This window comes from Chrysochloris asiatica, unplaced genomic scaffold, assembly GCF_000296735.1.
Source record: "Chrysochloris asiatica unplaced genomic scaffold, ChrAsi1.0 scaffold00025, whole genome shotgun sequence".
Classification (NCBI taxonomy): domain Eukaryota; kingdom Metazoa; phylum Chordata; class Mammalia; order Afrosoricida; family Chrysochloridae; genus Chrysochloris; species Chrysochloris asiatica.
The window spans coordinates 7,523,810-7,543,939 of NW_006408543.1; the positions used below are offsets into that span (position 1 = coordinate 7,523,810).

The 20,130-nt window shown below is 46.7% G+C and overlaps 1 protein-coding gene across 2 annotated transcripts in view; it reads left to right on the top strand.

Moving 5' to 3' along the window:
• Positions 1-18,000, top strand: part of EML1 (echinoderm microtubule associated protein like 1) — a 135,278-nt gene extending 117,278 nt beyond the window's left edge. Inside the window, exons 15-21 of one of the 2 annotated variants that reach the window (XM_006839521.1) lie at positions 4,005-4,072; positions 6,169-6,257; positions 14,485-14,582; positions 14,780-14,867; positions 16,236-16,331; positions 16,697-16,827; positions 17,844-18,000. In XM_006839521.1, the coding sequence (XP_006839584.1) occupies positions 4,005-4,072; positions 6,169-6,257; positions 14,485-14,582; positions 14,780-14,867; positions 16,236-16,331; positions 16,697-16,827; positions 17,844-17,969 (696 nt within the window). In that variant the 3' untranslated portion in view covers positions 17,970-18,000. The remainder of the gene's footprint in view (positions 1-4,004; positions 4,073-6,168; positions 6,258-14,484; positions 14,583-14,779; positions 14,868-16,235; positions 16,332-16,696; positions 16,828-17,843) is intronic. The other variant, XM_006839520.1, reaches the window with a different exon arrangement.
• The last annotated feature ends 2,130 nt before the right edge of the window (positions 18,001-20,130 follow it).

Consider the following 20,130-nt stretch of genomic DNA (forward strand, 5'->3'; position numbering starts at 1 on the left):
ATACAGTGGTTCTGTGTATTTCTTCCATCATATTGAATGATACCTGCATCATTCAATATTTTGCCCATAGAATCCTTCAATATGGCAACCCAAGACTTGAAATTCTTCTCCAGTTCTTTCAGCTTGAGAAATGCTGAGCATACTCTTCCCTTTTGTTTTTCGAACTTCGGATCTTGGTGCATTTCATTATAATACTTTGTCTTCTCCAGCTGCCCTTTGAAGTTTGTGTTCAGCTCTTTTGCCTCCTCATTTCTTCGAGTTGCATTAATTTCTCTAAGCTCAAGAGCAAGCTGGCGTTCATTTCTGTCTCTTCTTTCTTTCCTGTCTTTTTAATGGTATTTGGCTTTTTTCCTGTATGATGTTCTTAATGTTCTCCCACAGCTCTCTAGTCTTTGGCCATTTGTGTCTGATGCATCAGATTTGGTCTTGATATGGTCTCAATTCAGGTGGGTTATAGTCAAGCCCAGATTTTCACTCTTGTGAAGTTTTTTTTTTAATTTTCTTCAGTTTCCGCCTGAACTTGCATATAAGTAACTGATGGTCTGTTCTATAGTCGGCCCCTGGCCTTGTTTGGCTGATGAAATGGAGTTTCTCTGTTGTCTTTCCCCACAGATATAGTCAGTTTGTTTCCTTTATATTACCACTGGTGACAGCCATGTGTATAGTCTCCTTTAATGTTGTTGGGGAAAAAAAGGTATTTGCAATAAGTACGTCGCTGGTTTTGCAAAATTCTATCATGCAATCTCTATCACCAAAGTCATACTTTTCGACTATTGATCCCTCCTTTTTGTTTCTCAGTTTCACATTCCAGCCATCAGTAATTACCAGTGCATCTTGATTGCATGTCGATCAATTTTAGACTGAAGAAGTTGGTAGAATGCTCCGATTTCATCATCACTGGCTTTAGTGGTTGGTGAGCAAATTTGAATAATAGTCGTATTAGCTGGTTTTCCTATGGCCATATGGATATTATCCTATCTTAGACAGCATTGTACTTCAAGGTAGATCCTAAAATGCTCTTTTTAATGATGAATGCAACAGCATTCCTCTTGAATTTGTCATTCTTGGCATATTAAACCATGTGAATGTCAGATTCAAAATGGCCAAAACCAGTCCATTTCAGTTAATACATTTCAGTTCACCAGGGCCTAGGATATTGAACTTTATGCATTCCATTTCATTTTCAATGATTTCCAGTTTTCCTAGATTCACACTTGGTACATTTTTTGTTCCAGTTATTGGATGTTTGCAGTTGTTTCTTTCCATTTTTCCAGTTTTGGAGACTAGAAGTCGGAATTCAGGGCGTCAGCTCTAGGGAAGGCTTGGTCTCTTTGTCGGCTCTGGGGGAAGGTCCTCATCCTCAGTCGTCCCCTGGATCTAGGAGTTCCTCAGTGCAGGTACTCCTCGTCCAAAGGACACGCTTTATTCATGAGTCTTCTTTCCTGGTGATAGTAGATCCCTCCGACCTCTACTCACTTGTTTAATCCCTCTTATATCTCAGAATATGAGGCTTTCTACTCCCGTAAAGATTTACAGCCTCGGAAACCCTGTACAGGGTCGCTATGAGTCAGAATCGACTCCACGGCACATAACAACAACAACAATATCTCAGAAGGGAGTCCTGGTGTGGCGCTGTGTGTTAATGCACCAGACTGCAAAGCCGTTTGAACTGCAAGGTCCATGGTTCAAGCTTACCAGCAGCTCCTTGGAAACCCTATACAGGGTCACTATGGGTCAGAATCGACTGGACGACACTTAACAACAAAAACAACATATCTCAGAAGAGATTCACTGAAGATAAGGCCGAATCCTGTACATTTCCTCCTGCCTCATTAGCATAACTGTTTCTAACTCTGTCTCATGAACATATACAGGTTTTACAAGACATGGGATAACTACCTCAGGGTTCAAAATAGAGAACACATTACAGAATACTGAGAATTATGCCCTAGCCAAGTTTGCATGTATTTGTGGGACACAGTCCAATCCATAACAGATGACTTGCAAGAGCAGAAATGTCTCAAAGCTTCAGAGCCTGAGGGTCAGCAGTCAAGGTGTCGGCCAGTTTGACGTCCACCATGTTGATTCTTCCGAGTCTCTGAGAGAAGAGGCCCCGGGCCTCTCTTGCAGCGGTGGCATCCTCTGCCTCCCTGTCCCTGTGTGTCTTCTCTTTTCTAAGAATTGTTGCTAAGTGCCATTGAGTCCGTTTGAACCCTTAACGACCCTGTGAATAGGGTTTCCGGGGAACTGCTTGTGATCTTGAACCACCAACCTGGCATTTCAGACTGACTTTGCAGTCCAGTGCATTAACCCACAGCACCACACCAGGACCAGAATAGCACGCATATAATGGGCATCATCTTCAAAGACCCTATTTCCAGTCAAGATTACAGTTATAGGTACTGGGATTAGGACTTCAACATGCCTTTTCAGGGGACACAAGTCAACCCATAAAACCCCAATCCAAAAAAAATCTGGAACACCCACTTCCCACCTTCTCCAATCAGTTCTCCCTGGAAAGTGTGAGTCGGATAAAAATTCTCGCCACCATGAAGCCTTCGTGTGTCTCCCAGTCTCTTTCTCTCTCCCTCCCCTTTGATGGCGTTCATCCCACAGGCTCCATCTTGTACCACTTAGTAACAAGCATGTGTGTACCCCACGAATGGTAGTTTGTGCCTGCTCATCTTCTTGGGATCCTTCCAGGGACCCCATTGTGTCTTGTCCTCACTGTGCCCTCACCTTTATCTGCAGACGGGAATCGGGTGCAGTGGTCACATGTCCAGACAGAGGTCCTTGTTTTATTGTGCTTCACTTAATTGTAGTTCACAGATACCAGAGGTTTTTTTTGTTTTGTTTTGTTTTAATAAATTAGGGGCTTGTGGCCACCCTGCATCAGGGACCAGTTCCCTAATAGTATGTGCTTGCTTTGTGTCTCTGTGTTACATTTTGATCATTCTTACATGATTTCAAACATGTTCGTCATGCTCCTGCCCACTGGTGTGGTGCTGTGGGTTAATGCACTGGACTGCAAGGTCGCTTGTAACCGCAAAGTCGGGGGTTCAAACTCATCAGCCGCTCTTCAGAAACCCTAGACAGCGTTGCTAGAAATTGGAACCGACTCGATGACACTTGACAACAACAACAGCTGCACTCTTCATAGATGACAGTCTAGCTTAAACATTCATCTGCACTGTTGTTGTGTTGATGTTAAGTGCTAGTTAACATCGAGTCAGTTCTGAATCCTAGCGACTGTGGATAGGGTTTTCAAAGAACAGTGGGTGGGTTTGAACCATCAACCTTGCGGTTGGCTAACAGTCCAGTGTGTATCCTGCAGCACCACACCAGGACTCCTTATCCACAATTGTGTTGTTGTTAAGTGCTGTCAAGCCTTGCAGTTCAAGCCGACATGATCCAGTGCCTATCTTACAGCGCCACGCCAGTGGGTTTGTCTTATATGATGTGTTAGGATAGAACTTGCTGTTGTTAAGTGCTGTCGAGTCGATTCTGACTCATAACAACCCTGTATAGGGCTTCCAGGGGGCAGCTGGTGGGTTTGAACTGCTGACCTGTGGTTCACAGTCTAGTGCTGATCCTACAGCGCCACACCAGGAGTCCTAGCTGCACTAGGAAACCAGAACCAAACCTAAAGGCCATGTGACTCACTTTACTGTGATATTCACTGTGGTCCAAGATGTGCTGTAATGGGCATTGAGGGGTCAACCAAAGGGGCTGCCCATATTGACCATGATTGGGAAGAGTAACAGGTACTTAACTGTCCTCCATCCGACTGATACAGAGATGAAGGGATTTAAGACTAGGAGAGAGACAGTTCTGATCGGATAGGAAGGAAGTATGATTGGCAGTCCTCCCCGTAGAAAGAACACGTTCTCCCCTGAGAAGAGGCTCTCAGGTGAGCTATGTGTTCCGACAGGTAGAGCTGTGCTTGTGTTTATGCTATAAAGTTGTGTCTGCTGTCAATTGACACTTCCTTTAACATATTTTAGGATCCAGCTCAGTCTTCTGGTTTTCATCCTTCAGGGTCTGTGGTTGCTGTTGGAACCCTAACTGGAAGGTAAGTCAAGACAGTATGATCTGCATTTTCAAAGCTTCAGTAATAGGCCCAGCTCAGCTCTCAGCTGTATCTTCTAATGCCTTTCCCAAGAATTAACTAGAACATGAAACGGTGGTTTTCATGGTTTTGACTTTGGGGAATAGAAGGGACAATTACAGACCCTCCTTTGTAGAAAGGTGCATATTATACATGCACACAGGCACAGACATGTACACACAGAAACACATGCACACCATACATAGCCCCGCCACACACATACATGTGAACACCCACATGTGTGTACACATAAAAACACATACAGCGCATACCTATCCCCACCATATACATGTACACATCGAAACACATGCACAGCATACATAGCCCCACCACATATACATGTCCACACACGCATGCACAAAGCCACACACATGTACACATAGAAACACATACACACCATACATATCCCCACCCATATATACACACAGACACACCCATACATATGTTGTTGTTAAGTGCTGTCGAGTCCATTCTGACCCATAGCGACCCTATATAGGGTTTCCAAGGAGCAGCTTGCAGTCTGGTGCATTAGCCCACAGCGCCACACCCATACATATACATCCCCCTATATTGGTTACAAATCGGGCTGCGAACCGCAAGGTCAGCAGTTCGAAACTACCAGCTGCTTTGTGGGAGAAAGGTGAGACTTTCTACTCCCATAAAGATTTACAGCCTCAGAAACCCTGTTCAGGGTCGCTATGGGTCAGAACTGAACTGACTCGACAGCACTTAATAACAACAACAATATACACACATATACACATATGGACACACACCCATACGTATCCCTGCCACACACACACACATACACAGAGAGACACATATACACATAGAGACACACACCCATACATATACATGCCCACAAGCATGCCCACATATACACACATATACATCCCTGCCACACACGTACACACATTCAAACACATACATACCCATATAGACACATGTTGTTGTCAGGTGCCATCGAGTCGGTACTGACTCATAGCGACTTTATGCACAGCAGAATGAAACACTGCCCAATCCTGAGCAAACCTCACTACTGTTGCCACGCTTGAATCCATCGATGCTGCCACTTGGCCAATCCATCTCGCTGGGGGTCTTCCTCTTTTTCTCTGACCCTCCACCTTACCAAACATGATATCCTTCTCCAGCGACTGGTCCCTCCTGACAATATGTACACCACCCATAAATATCCCTGCCACATACACATACTTGCCCATACACACATACCCATGTATACACACATATACATCCCTACCACACACACATATATACACTCACACGTCCCCATACATATATGCATGTTCACACACATACACACCCTTATGTGCAGATATATACCCCTGCCTCTTACATGCATGTACATACATATGCAAACCCAGATATATGCTAGGCACACCCATATACATACATGCCCACACACACATGCACACCCATACACACAACCATGCACACCCACCATACACACACACACAGAGGTGCAGGCACAGAGCTCCCCAAGACTTTCTTTAAAGCGTCTCTGGAGGCCAGGGAGCGACCCCACTTTACAGTCGACAGCTCTGAGCTTTTCAAAACTTTTTTCTAGTTGCTCTTACCACCCATATTTATACAATGAGGCTTCAGAAAGTTTGTGGGAGAATTCCAGTATGTTTCCGCTTCATTTTCCCATGAACTTTGGAAGCCCACTTGTAGCACCCAGCCCTGTGTGAAAGCCTGACGTAAGCTCTTTCTAGAGCTCCTTGGCTGTGGTTCATCCCAGGTGCCCAGGGTTTCCTCTCCTTGTACGTGTCAGTAACAAAACCCCAACGCTGCAAAAACTTGCCCTAGCGTCGATACCCAGGTGGTTTTGAATGGTCACAAGTACACCCTGCCTTTCATAGGGAGCGTATGTAGCAACCCTTCTTTGAGTGAGAGTCGGGCATGCATTTCTTACTAAGCCTGATGAATGCACCACGTATTTATTAAGCACCTGTGACCCACTGTTCTGAATAGTCTTCCTTTTGGCGCATTGGACGGCCTTCATTTTCTCACTAAACAACTTCTTCTCACGTTTACAACAGGTGGTTTGTGTTTGACACGGAAACAAAGGATTTGGTCACCGTCCACACAGATGGGAACGAGCAGCTGTCTGTAATACGTTACTCACCAGGTTGGACCACAAACCGTTCGTCGTGATCCCAGTAGAACTCTGTGTAGACGTTTGAGAGGAGAAAACTCCACAGGCCTTCTCAGAGTGGAGTTGGATTTACACGTGCACACACTTGTGCAGTTAGGGGATCCTCTGTTCTTTGCTTTACTTTTTCATGTAACCAGACTGAGCTAGCATGCCAAGTTTTTATTATGGGATGTTTCAAACCTAGACAAAACTAGACTATAACATGATGAGGCCCGTGTACCCATCCCCCCGGGTTCAGTGGTAACCCACTCTTAGCTGGGTTTGTTCTGTAACCCCACCCACGGCTCCTGTGGTTGGGTGTCTCTGAGTCAGCGCATGGGACAGACTGAAACTGTCCCATAGGGTTTTCTTGGCTGTCAACTTTACAGACCCACACTGCCATGCCTTCCCCCCTCCCAGAGAGAAACTCTGGGTGGGTTTGAACCACCTTTCCTTTTAGGGGGCAGCTGAGCACGGTGTCCATTTGCCCCACCAGGGCCGTTAAAGACACTTTTTATCGGTAAATATTGCCATCTTGTTGTTCTTGTTAAGTGCTGTCGAATCGGGTTTAACTCATAGCAACCCCGTATAGAGTTTCCAAAGAGTGCCTGGTGGGTTTGAACCACCAACCTTGTGGTTGCCAGCCAATGCTTGTCCATACAGTGCCATACCAGGATGCCAAATACTGCAGTTTTGATCTGTAAAAATGCGGAAGACTCCTTTTTTAACAGCTTTGTTATTGTTGTTGTTGTTACGTGCCGTTGAGTCAGTTCCAACTCATGGTGACCCTGTTTAGTTTTTTTCAGGAGCAGCTGGTGTATTTGAACCGGTGACCTTGCAATTAGAAGTAAATCAGTAACTCAGCTATTGTAAATGTACAGTTTTAGTAAACCCGTAGAGTTTTATGCCCATCACCACAACCCAGTTTTAGAATCTCTCTATTGCCCCAGAAGAAGACTTAGTGACACAGTGTGTTAAACATCAGACTGCTAACTTCAAAGTCATCGGTTCAAACCCAGCATCCACTCTGTGGTGGAAAGATGGAACTGTTTGACAGTCTCAGTTGGTATTATTAATGATAGAAAGTCCCCTGTTGATGATTAATTAGCTGTTACTCTCCATCCCCTCCCCTAGCACAAGACAACCACTGATCTCCTTAAATTGCCCTTTCTGGACATTACAGCTCAGTCGAGTCATTCAGCGTGCCTGTCCTCTGCTGAATCTGGTTTCACTTAGAATCTTGTGTTTAGATTAATGCGCATTATTGCGTGTTCCAAGACTTCATTGTTGCGTAGTCTTCCACTGTATGGAGTGACACGGTGGCTGCCGGAAGGACTCAAACACAGCAATAGTTGTGAGGAAGATGCAGAACCAAACAGCGTTTCATCCACAGCTCTTTGGTGGACCATTCATCAGCTAATGGTCATTTACACTCTTTCTAGTTGTTCTCTATTAAAAATAACACTGCTAGGAACATGACTCATTTCTTAGCAATTTGTTTCGATCAGCATCCCAAAAAAAGGTCCACACATGGTCATTGGCTGACATGTCTTTTAATAGATGTTCTCTCTCACGCTCCTTCTTTCCCTCCTTCCCTTGGCAATTTGTGTGTTAGAGAAACTGGCTCATTCTTCCTGTAGCAATTTCCAATCTGGAGTTTGCTGAATGTGTCTCCCTGGCTCTGTGTAGAAAGTTCCTGTCTCTCCCTTGTCTGTCTTTCCTGTAAGATGATTTTTGGACCTAGAGGTTTGCTCATGTTCACATTCCATGTGTGTAAAGTTTTCTTCTTACAGAAACCACAGATCTGCTTGTGTGTGTCTCTTTTTGGGGGTGGTATTGGCAATTTCTGATGCTCAATGCCTAGATCCTTGTTAGGGTCAAGTGCTGTCACTTGATTCCACCTCATAGTGACCCTGTGTAGGATTGCAGGGACTTTAAATATTCACAAGAGCAGAAAGCCTCATCTTTCTCCCATCTTAGATCCCTGAGGGGCTGGGAACTATTGACATTCCAGTTTTAGCTTCTCTATTCCACTGATTGGATACAACATTGTAACAAAAAGCATCTTTTCATCTCTTTACTTTGCTACTGAATGGTAAAAGTGATGTTGTTAAGTGTCCTCAATAGGGTCCCCACTCACAGTGACTCAGTATAGGATTTCCAAGGAGTTTGAACTGCTACCCTTGGGGTTCAAACCCACTTTGTGGTCTAGTACTTTATCCCACAGCACCACAATCTAGGAAAGTTATAATACATGCTTGGTTTCTTGGAGTTTATTTACCAATGTACAAATGAGTGAGTTGAGTTCTCCTCACAGTGCCATCTGGTGGTGGTGGTGGGTTTTGTATCATTATGAATTTAAGTGGATTTGATGTTTCAGAAACCTTGGTGGCACAGTGGTTAAGTACTCAGCTGCAAACCAAAAGGTCAGGGTTCAAACCGATCACTTCTCTGTGGGAGAAAAGTGTAACAGTCAGCTTCCATAAAGATTATACTTTGTCCTAGCTGGACTCCTGGTGTGGTGCTGTAGCATCAGCCCTGGACTAGGAACCAGCAACTAATCCTCAGAAGCCCTATACAGGGTCGCTGTGAGTCAGAACCAACCCGATAGCATTTAACAATAACATAGGGTCATGGGGTCGCTGAGTCAAAGTCAGCTCAATGACTAGTGTCCTCAACATGGTGAGTACCACACGTTGCTGTCAGCAGCTGCCAAGTGATGGCGCCCCCGTGTGGTACAGGGTGAAACTGTTGACATCTCTTCAGAAGCGGTTCACCAGGCCTATCTGCGTTCTCACCACCAAGCTTCAGGTCAGTGGCCGAGCACAGATCATTTGTACCACCCAGATGGGTACCGTTAGAAACGACTGGTTTCTTTGGAATTCCAGTATTTGTAGCTTCTTAAATTAAAATGTAAAAAGCAGTAGATCCGTACCTCCCCTTTCCCTATACATAGTTGGCCACAGACATGGAATTATAGGAGAATTCTATTAAAATGTCAGCCTGAACTATATCCCTTCATCCAGGGATGTGAAGGGCTGGATCGTGAGGCTCTTTGATAAATCTGATATTCTCTGCGCATCATGAAGGCTCCGGGTGGTGTGGGAGGTGCTAGAGGGTAAACTCATGACTCGAAGTTTTCTAAAAGAAGCCGACCCTCAGGATGCTGGGAAGAACCCGTGAGCCCCAGCTGGCAGGCCCCCAACCAGGGTAAACAAGGCCACTTTTGACTCGGTGAAACAGGCAGACACCGATCAATGGATGGCAGAGACTGGGTTAGCAGCCAAGCTTCAGGATCAATTGGGGCTGCTTGGCCAAGCAAGTTCTTTGTTGGAGTTAGAAGTGTTGGGGGTATGGGGCTGGGCAGTTGCCTCAGAAAACGAAACTGTGTTGTCAGAAACATGGGCAGCAGGATTGAGACCTTACAGCTTCCAGATCATTTCCTGATTCTTTGGGCACTGAGCAACCTGGGTGGTACAAACGATGAAGTGTTTTCTTCACTGATAACCAGAAGTAGGCAGTTCTAGGTCACCCAGAAATGCCTCCCAAGAAAGACCAGGCACGGAACCAGCCATTGAACACTCTATGGAGCACGGTTCTCCTCTGATTCCCGTGGTATCACCACCTGCAGCAACGGGTCTCTCTTGCCTCTTTCTGGTGAACGTCTTGACTGTTGTTGTTGTTGTTAAGTGCCATCAAGTCAATCCTGACCCATAGCGACCCTGTATAGGGTTTCCAAGAAGTGACTGGTGAGCTTGAACCACTGACCTTGCAGTTCGAGCCGACTTCGCAGTTCAGCCCTTGTTGTTGTTAAGTATCGTGGAGTCGGTTCCGACTCATAGTGACCCTGCACAGGGTTTCAGAGGCTGTAAATCTTTATGGGAGCAGAATGCTTCCTCTTTCTCCTGTGGAACTGTTGGTAGTTTCAAACTGCTGACCTTGAGGTTGGCAGCCCGACTCGTAATTACTATGCTACCAGAGCTTCTTAGTCCCGCTGTAGAACATGGTTATTTATTCATTTAGGCGGGCAGTCCAGGCTTGCAGGCACACCTCATTCTGCGGCACTTCGCAGATAGCGTGCCTTTCACAACTTGCAGCTCTGTGGCAACCCCGCACCGAGCAAAGTCTGCTGGCGCCATTCTTCCAACCGCACAAGCTCAACTTCTGGTGTCTGTGTCCTCCCACACTGTTAGAAACACGTCTGGAGTGGTGCTGCACACTCCATAGTTGACCGTCTCGTGTCAGCCTTGCTTTATGGTGATGGTTAAGGCCATCAAGCCAATTCCAACTCAACAATCAGTGAGAACGGAGCTGCCCATTCCTGCAACAGCCTCACCATCACGGCTATGCTGGAGCCCACTGCTGCTGCCACTGTGCCGGGCCTTCTTGTCGGGGGTCTTTCTCTTTTTCGCTGACCCTCCACTTTACCAAATATGATGTCCCTCTCCAGCAACTGGTCCCTCCTGATAACTTGTCCGAAGTATGAGAGACAAAGTTTGACCATCCTGGCTTCTAAGGAGCACTCTGGTTGCACTTCTTCCAACACAGATCTGTTGGTTCTTTTGGCAGTCCATGGCATTTTCAATAGTCTCCTCCAACACCATAACTCAAAAGCATCAGTTCTTCTACGGTCTTCCTTATTCACTGTCCAGCTTTCACATGCATATGAGGTTATTGAAAATACCATGGCTTGGGTCAGGCACACCTTAGTCCTCAAGCTGACATCTTTGCTCGTCAACACTTTAAAGGGTTATGTTGCCGCTGTTAACTGCTATCTAGTCAGTTCCAACCCACAGCTAGTAAACCCAAATAACCCATGAGTTGATATATTGCTGAGAAACCCTGATAGCATAGTGGGTTACATGTTGGGCTGCTAACTGTCAGGTCAGCAGTTTGAATCTACCAGCCGCTCTGTGAGAGGAAGATAAGACTTTCTGCTCCCATAAACGTTTACAGCCTTGGAAACCCTATGCAGGGTGGCTATGAGTTGGAACCGACTCCACGGCCTACCACCAGCCTCTGCATTACCATGTTCACTTTATTGCAGTGGTCTGGACCCAAGCCTGCAGTCTCCAAGGGCTGTCTGTTCATAGATTCATGAATGAACGTAGGCAAAAGAGTTAGGATTTGAACCTGGTGTTCTGACCTCAGACTCCACGTCTCCCTGCTTGTCCCTGGGCAGTCGCAGTAGGGTTGGTGCTGAGGAAACAAGGGCAGTCATTTGGAGAAGTCAGCTGTCTTTCATTAGGGCGTGTCCCGGGCTCTGGACTGAGTGACCCTTTCTCTGAGGACAAGCACCTTGTCCCCTGAACCTGGTGTACTGGTCTTCCTGGTCTTGGTCTTCCTGGACCCTGGGTGTCTGTTCACTGCTGGCTACTGCAGACCCAGACTAGAAGTAAGAGGGGAGGCAGAAATTCAGCTGGAGACCTCGGTGGGGGAAGGGGGAAAGGGCGTCAGGGGGCGTCTCGAGGACCCAGTCTCCCCATGCACTCTTCAAAAGCCTGGGACTCTGGGCTGTCCCTCTACATTGTTTCTCCAGTCAGCAGTGACCTCAATGGCTACATGAAGACGTTTGATGGGAATTCCAAAGAGGAATTGCAGTCTCATTAAGGCTGTCCAAGATAGAAATGGGTTGCCAAGGGAAACTGAAATCTGACTTTTCATTCATCCTTAAAAACCTAAGGATACTGGTGGCACAGTGGTGAAGCGCTTGGCTGCTCACCCAAAGGTTGGTAGCTTGAACCCACCAGCCGCTCCGTGGGACAAAGATGTCTGCTCCCATAAAGACTGACGGTCCCACTCAGAAATCCCAGGGGGTGGGTCTACTCTCATGTTGGAGTTGCTGCAAGTCAGTTGACTTGACAGCACTGAGTTTGGGTTTTAAATACGGAGCCAAGGATGGCAGTGGTGGTTACTGGCTGTGGAGTGGGCTGCGATTCAGGACTCCGAGATGTACAACAAAATGAGGTATTTCCTGGTCCCGTGCCAGCCTCGCCGTCCTGAGCATGCTTGAGCCCATTGTCGGTGTCCACTGTGTCCACCCATCTCAGAGGAGGGCTTCCTCATTTTCACTGACCATCTGTGCTACCAACCACGATGTCCTTTTCTAGCGACTGTTCCTTCCTGATGGTCTGTCCACAGTGAGCATGACAAAGTCTCGCCATCTTGCTTCTAAGGAACATCACGGTTATATAGATATATTTCTGATTCTGGTATATACATGGGGCTATGAGGGGTCTTCTAAAAGCTCATGGAAAAATTCCATTATCTTTTCTTTTTTTTTTTTTTTAATTTTAAATTGTGAATTGAGTGATAATTTTACATGGGGGAACATCAGTTTTACATTCATCGTTTCATTGCAATGATTAGTCCCCTCCGTGCATCCTAATTCAACAGTATTTGCTTCTATTCCCCCTGTTTGTTTCTGGATGTACACAACATATAGGAATATATACTCATTTACACAACCCAAGGGCACATTCTGCAAGCCTGCCTCCTGGCCGCCAGCACACAGCCTTTCTCTTTCCATGAGTCTAGAGCCCTCAGCTGCTTTTATTTCTCCATGCCTTCATCTCTGTCTTCATCTTTTGTCTTTTAATTCCATGTTTCCATGAACTTTTTGAAGCCCCTCATATATATTTTAAGGAGCTGTGGTGGCTCTGTATGGTAAGCATTGGACTGCTAACTGCAAAGTCAATATTTAAAGCCCACCAATCACTGTACAAGAGGAAAATAAGACTTATTCTGTAAAGATTTACAGCTTCCAAAACCCTATGCAGGGTCACTATGAGTCAGAATCAATTCAAAGGCAGTGGGTTACTTTTGTTACATTTTTATGTATGTTTAGCAAAACCTTTTCAACTCTACACTTAAAATGTGTGCATTTCATTGTATATTATACCTCAGTGATGGGAGTAGGTGAGGTACTGCTCTAACTTGACATTTCCTCACTTAAATAATGAGCCAGTTATATCCTCCACCTGTTTGTTAAACAGCAAATGGCCCCATCGTGAACGAGCCCTTCCTATTTAGGGAACCAACCAGTTGATGATGTCACTTTTTGAGGTTCTTCTGCTATAGGGACCCAGCCTCCAGACACAGTGCGTTTTTCTCATAACCACCCTATGGGACAGATGCTCTTGTTTTCAGGTGCTATGGGTCAGTTCCGACTCATTGCGACCCTTTGTACAACAGAACGAAACACTGCCCAGTCCTGCACCATCCTTACACACTTTCCCATGTTTGAGCCCATTGGTGCAGCCACTCTGTCAGTCCATCTTGTTGGGGGGGGGGGGGTCTTCCTCTTTTTTGTTGACTCTCTTACTTGACCAAGCATCATGATCTCCTCTAGGAACCCATGCCTCCTGATAGTATGTTCAATGGCGTGAGACTTAGACTCACCAGCCTTTCATCTAAGCAGCACTCTGGCTGTATTTCTCCAACCCAAATTTGTTTGTTCTTCTGGCAGTCCATGGCTTTCTTTTCCAACACCCAGGCGTCCATTCTTCACAGGTCTTCCTTATTCACTGTCCAGCTTCCTCATACCTACGGGAAAGATATTATTATCCCCATTTTCCAGGAGAGGAAACTGAGGCATCGTATGGGAAAGTAACTTGGCTGAAGTCACAAGGCTTTACAAATGCTGCGATTCAAACTCAGGCAGTTGGACCCCAGAGCTGGAGTGTTTCATCCCTGAATTCCACAGTCCTTTTGATGTCACTTTAGTGGAATCCTGGTGGGTGCTGTAGGATAAGCAGCGGCTCAAACCCACCTGCCGCTCATTGGAAACCCTATGCAGGGTTGCTATGAGTCAGAAATGACCACTTGACGGCACTTAACGACAACAACATGGGGGAGGATGGCAGTGATGGCCCCTGGGTGAGAGTGGAGCCTGTTTCAGGCAGGAAAGGCCCTCAGGTGTTGGGGACAATGGATGGGGCCATTCCCCAGAGTTGAATCTCAGCCCTGCAGCCAGTGGGACCTACGAGAGAAGAGCTCCATCGGAGGCCTGCCAGTCCATCAGATGTGCGTCCTCAGGAGGTAGCTGTAATGGGCAGGGCTGGGAGGGGGGGAGATTCACTCACAGCAGAACGTAACCTTTGAAAGAACCCAGAATCAATTTAGGGAGCTATTTTCTCTCAATCTGCGATGGTAGCTAGCCCTAGCCTTTGTAACTGACGCTTCCTGTCCCGTTGAGCTGTCCACGCTTCTGTGTTTGTAGATGGGAATTTCCTGGCTATAGGCTCCCATGACAACTGTATCTACATCTATGGTGTCAGCGACAACGGGAGAAAGTACAGCCGCATCGGCAAGTGCTCAGTAAGTATCCTGTGGCCTTTCTTGACTTGGGACACGCCCCCTGCACCGCCTCCCCTCAGGGTTGGGAATCTAGGAGGGGCGTGAACTCATGGTGGTCCTCTGTCCTTCCGTGACTAGAGATGCACTCGCTGCACCGCCTCCCCTCAGGGTCGGGAATCTAGGAGGGGCCTGAACTCATGGTGGTCCTCTGTCCTCAGGGCCACTCCAGCTTCATCACCCACTTGGACTGGTCAGTAAACTCGCAGTTCCTCGTGTCCAATTCAGGAGACTATGAAATCCTGTACTGTAAGTAGCTCTTTAGGATTTGTCAGGGTCACATGACACGCGGCCTCTATAACTGTGTGCTGGCCATGTGGTGCCGTCTCTGGGCCTCAGTTTTCTCCTCTATAAATTGGGTGTATTTGGTACTTCCTAGCACTGAAATACTTTAGGTCTGGACTGGCCGTAGGCCCCAGGAAAGAAGATGGTTCACCCCAAGGTGGAAAAGACTAGTTCTACCTACCCTAGGTCCCAGGGGTACCAGGCTCATCCGGCTTCCTTCTAGGGGGGAAAGAGGCAGGGCCCCACAGGGAAGGCTGGAGGTAGGCAGATGGGGCAGAAAGAGGGAATATGAAAACCATCAGGTGAGGGGTCCTGAGCAGGTGAGACCCTGGTGTCCCAGCACCTTCCTCCTACCCTCCTGACCCCTCTTTCCAGTCTCCATCCCCACACAAGACCTGGGGACCCTGAGGATGAGAGACTGGCACTTACTGAGCCATCCGCAGATTCCCAAACATCGGCCAAGCCCCTAAAGTGCCAAGCTCAAGGCTAAGCCCAGGTCTACAGGGCCAGCGAGGTTGGCTCCACCCATGAGCTATCCTTACCTGCATTTTCTCTCACCTGCAGCTTTCCCTTCACTGATGAGTAGACTGGGGCTCAGGAACCACACTTACATGGGACATGTCACTTACCGATGAACCCCAGACAGCCAAGGCTGTGGGTCTATTACAGCACGTCCCCTAACTAACACACACACAATGGTCACCTCGTTCCTCCTTCTCCAAGCTTCTGCTGGCCTTCATGGACAGTCCTGGGGCTGGAGTTCGCTCAGCTTCCACTAGTGAGAGCTCATTTACACAATAAACAATCCACCTGGGGCCTTGGTGGGCCCGGGCTCTGCACAGTTCGTAACTCGGAACTGAGGGGACTAGAGGAGGTGTGGTGGTTGTGTGTTGTGATGGCTGGAACAGCTGTATTTATGTGGGGGGTATGTGTAGTTTTTCTATGGGAGTATTTATGTGGGGGAGATGTGTTTCTGTAGGAGGAGGTGTTTGGGTTTGAGGGATGGGACACCTGGCAGCAGAATGTGGAGTTGTATCGGGGAACCCAGAGACCTAGGTACCAGAGGAAGGACACGAGTCAGACCCAGGCGAGCTGGCAGTTCTCCGTGGCTGGGGGGTGAAGGTGCTCTTCCTGGAGAGCTCTGTAGCTGCAGGGGGAGGCTCTGGGGGAGCGAGTGGAAGGGCAGCTCTGGGGGATCAGCCTTCCCTGGGGGAGAGTGGAGGGACAGCTCTGTGGCTCGGCCTTCCTTGGGAGGGAAGGTGAGAGGGGGAGAAGGAACATGTCACCCTGATGTGGCTCCGATGTCACCAAACCTGTGTTTCCCTTTCCCAGGGGTCCCATCGGCTTGTAAGCAGGTCGTAAGTGTGGAAACAACGAGAGACATTGAGTGGGCTACGTACACCTGCACGTTGGGGTTCCATGTGTTTGGTATGTTCCATGTGTTTGGTATGTTCCATGTCTTTGGTATGTTCCATGTGTTTGGTAGGTTCCATGTCTTTGGTATGCTCCATGTCTTTGGTATGTCTGTTTGGTATGTTCCATGTGTTTGGTAGGTTCCATGTCTTTGGTATGCTCCATGTCTTTGGTATGTCTGCTGCAGATTCTTTGGTTCAAGCATGAAATAAACCAGCTTTACAGTTTTTCTTTCAGAACTTTGAAACCTTCTCAGAGTCTGGTCAGTGGCTCTGCTGCTGCCTGAAACCCGAGGGCATGCTCCCCAAGCCGCCAGGGCTTCGGTGGCCCCTTGAGGTTTGGCCCCATGTTCCTGCATCTTACTGAGGTCTTCATTGCAGGAGTGTGGCCGGAAGGTTCCGACGGTACCGACATCAACGCCGTCTGCCGGGCGCACGAGAAGAAGCTTCTGTCAACTGGAGACGACTTTGGCAAAGTGCACCTGTTCTCCTGCCCCTGCTCCCAGTTCAGGGTGAGGCTCTTGTTGCCCCGGCTCTGCACCCTGGTCACCTGTGGCCATTGAATAGAAATGTACTGAGAGTGTGTGTTCCCGGCAGAACTGTGAACCATCCGGCACCCTCACTGCCCCGGGCAGTCTAGGCTCCTGACCTGTCCTCCACCACCGTAGCTTCTAGGATCCCGCTGCTTCCTCCATCTCCCCCCTTTATCATCTTTTCAGAGCCTGATCCCCCTTCACGCTCAGCCCTCCTCTGGGCACACCGTTAGGTGGAGGCACCCCAGTACCTGATCTCAACGGAAGCTGTGGATCACAGGAGTTGAAAAATGACTCCAGAATACAAGCGCTTCCCAATCCCAAATACTCACTTCTTTTTTTCTTTAAGTGTTTATTGTGAATTGAGTGATAGTTTGTTTACATGGGAGAACATCGGTTTTACACTCATTTTTTCATTGCAATGATTACAGTCTCCTCCGTGCATCGTCATTCACCAAATGCTCACCTCTTACTAAGCTTTTTTAAAAAAAATAATAATGTGTGGCGCTGTAAGGGTTAGCACTGGACCGCAAAGTCAGTTTGAACAGCAAGGTTGGAGGTTCAAATCACCAGCCGCTATGAATCAGACCCAACTTGACAGCAGTAATCAGTGAAACAGACAGTTGTGTTTTCAGTGAGCAGTTTCACGCATTCCCATGTAACAGTTTCTGCGGTGTCATGGATTCCATTCGAGTATGTCAGCATTTTCATTCCAAACTCATTGTCCCTCTGCCCTCTGCCCTCGTCTTGGCTGTAGAGTGATTATGAGCCAATCTGTCATTTAGTCAAATGGTGACCTCAGGGAATAGTTTCGGTTCAGGATTAAAGACGATCTCAGGGTGCCCTCCCATCTCCAGTGGTCCAGGAAGTGTTTTTAAGAATCTGAATCCTGTTCCGTGTTATCAGGGTCCACTTGTAGCCCTGGTCAGAACACTCGCTAGCCAGGCCTCATCTACTTTGCACAAAATTTTTTTCTCTCTGTCATTCCTTTCCAGGCGCCAAGCTATGCATATGGGGGCCACAGCAGTCATGTGACCAACGTTCATTTCCTTTACGCAGACAGCCACCTTATCTCCACGGGCGGCAAGGACACCAGCATCATGCAGTGGCGGGTCATTTAGTCCCTGATGGATGTGGGGGCAGGGGCTCAGGGTACCGCCTCCCCTGCCACCGCCCCTGAAGACACAGACTCACATTTCGCTGGGCCACTGTGATTTCTGTTTCATTGGAAAAATTCTTACAAACCTCAGGAAAAAAACACGATGCCCTGTCCCAGTTACCTTAGCCCAGAGAGTCATTGATGTCACGTTGATAAACACTTCGTGTTCTCTTGGGTTGTACAATTTAATAGAAACAAAGCCGCCAAGGTTTACACTGTACCAACCGAAGGAGCTGGTATATACTTGCTAACTTTTCTATGAACTCTGCAACTGTCACAGAATGCCTTCTAAAATACTGTATATAGTCTTGGCTCTTTCACATTTAGCTTGCTAAGGCAAATATTTATGATAATGATGAGGTACTGAACCAGGGTCACTGGTGATTAATGGGTCCTAAGAGGATAAACCGATTGAGAAGGAAACGAATAACTGATTTGCACAGTGGATCAGGAGATGCAAAAAAGAAAAACAGAGAGAGAGAGAGAGAGAGAAAGACTCAGTTTGATTGTATTTACTAAGGTGTCATTGAAGTCTCCCTCCGGGAGGCCGGTGAAAAAGAGGTTGTCATATTGTTCTTGTATTAAGCAGCTACTACTGCAGATTGAGAAATATTTCAGTGGGGCAGCCCTACCCAATCACGTGCAGCCAGCCTCTGAACACCTGGATGGCATTCCCTTCCGCCCTTTGCTTAAATGGTCCAGGCATTGAACCACCGCCCTCTGTATTGTAAATCGGCATGATACGATATTGTACTTGTATAGGGTTTTAGCGATTCATAATCAACACGTAAGGCTAGGCTTTACTGTTCTATGCTTATGGACATTGTATATTTGTATTTTAAGACCAAGTGTAGACCAAGTCAGAAAGATAACTTTTAAGTGTACCTGCCCCAGGAAGTATGCCCAAGCACTTCTTCCCCATATGGAGCAAGATTGTGTTCTGTCGAGTAAACCAACCGTAGGTGGTGTAAATTTGTCCAGAAGGCCTTATCCATTCTCATGGTGTGACAGATTGAAATTGATTGTTTACATTGGGGAGTGTATCTCAGATTTTAAAATACAAGAGTAATAAGCAGTTTTAAAAAAAAAAAAAAAACCCGTATGAAGATTTCGACTCGCTATAAGCTAGCCAATGAATTGAACTCTCCAAACTCGACAGCACGGGTTGTGTAGAGGGCTGAGCAACCAGCCAGCAGACAGCAGTGTGTTCTCACAGTGGATTTCTGTGTACGTGCCCTTCTCACATATATTCTATGATGAAATAAAATCTGAAAAGTGGATTTCCTATTGACCTATGTTCATGAAAGTATATAAATTAAAAGATCTAAAATCAGATGTCATTTCCTCATTTCATATGGAGATTTTGTGTCTCACCTGGCTCTAGGTCTCACCTGACTCGTTTGTAAAGAAACTATAGTTGGCATATTATGTGTTAGCATTCATCAGATTACATACGTTTCAAGTATTTAAATGTCTTAATTACCAAGCCGAACTGTTGTTGTTGTTGTTGTTGTTGTTGTTAGGTGTGGTCAAGTTGTTTCCAACCCCAGGGAACCCCATCATGCACATCAAAACAAAATACTGCCCGGTCAGTCCTGTCCTGCAACTTCCTCACAATCCTTATGACTGAGTCCACATGCTGCCGCTGTTGTTAGTCCATCTCACTGGGGGATCATCATCTTTCTCGCTGGCCCCCACTTTACCAAGCAGGATGTCCTTCTCCAGGGACTGGTTCCTCTGGACAACATGTCCAAAGTAGGGGAGACAAAGTTTTACCACCCTCACTTCTAAAGAGCATTTTGGTTGTACTTATTCCAAGATTTCTTCGTTCTTCTGACAGTCCATGGTACTTTCTTCAACACCATAACTCAAATGCATCAATTCTTCTACAACCTTCCTTATTCATTGTACAACTTTCACATGCATATGAAACTTGCAAAGACAGTGGCTTGGATCAGGCACACCTTAGTCCTCAATTTTACGTCTTTGCTCTTAAACATTAAGTTTTGGGTTTTTTTGCAGCAGATTTGTCTAATGCATTGTTTAATTTCTTGACTGCTGCTTCTATGAGTGTGGACCCAAGCAACATGAAGTCTTTGACAGCTTCAATCCTTTCTCCGTTT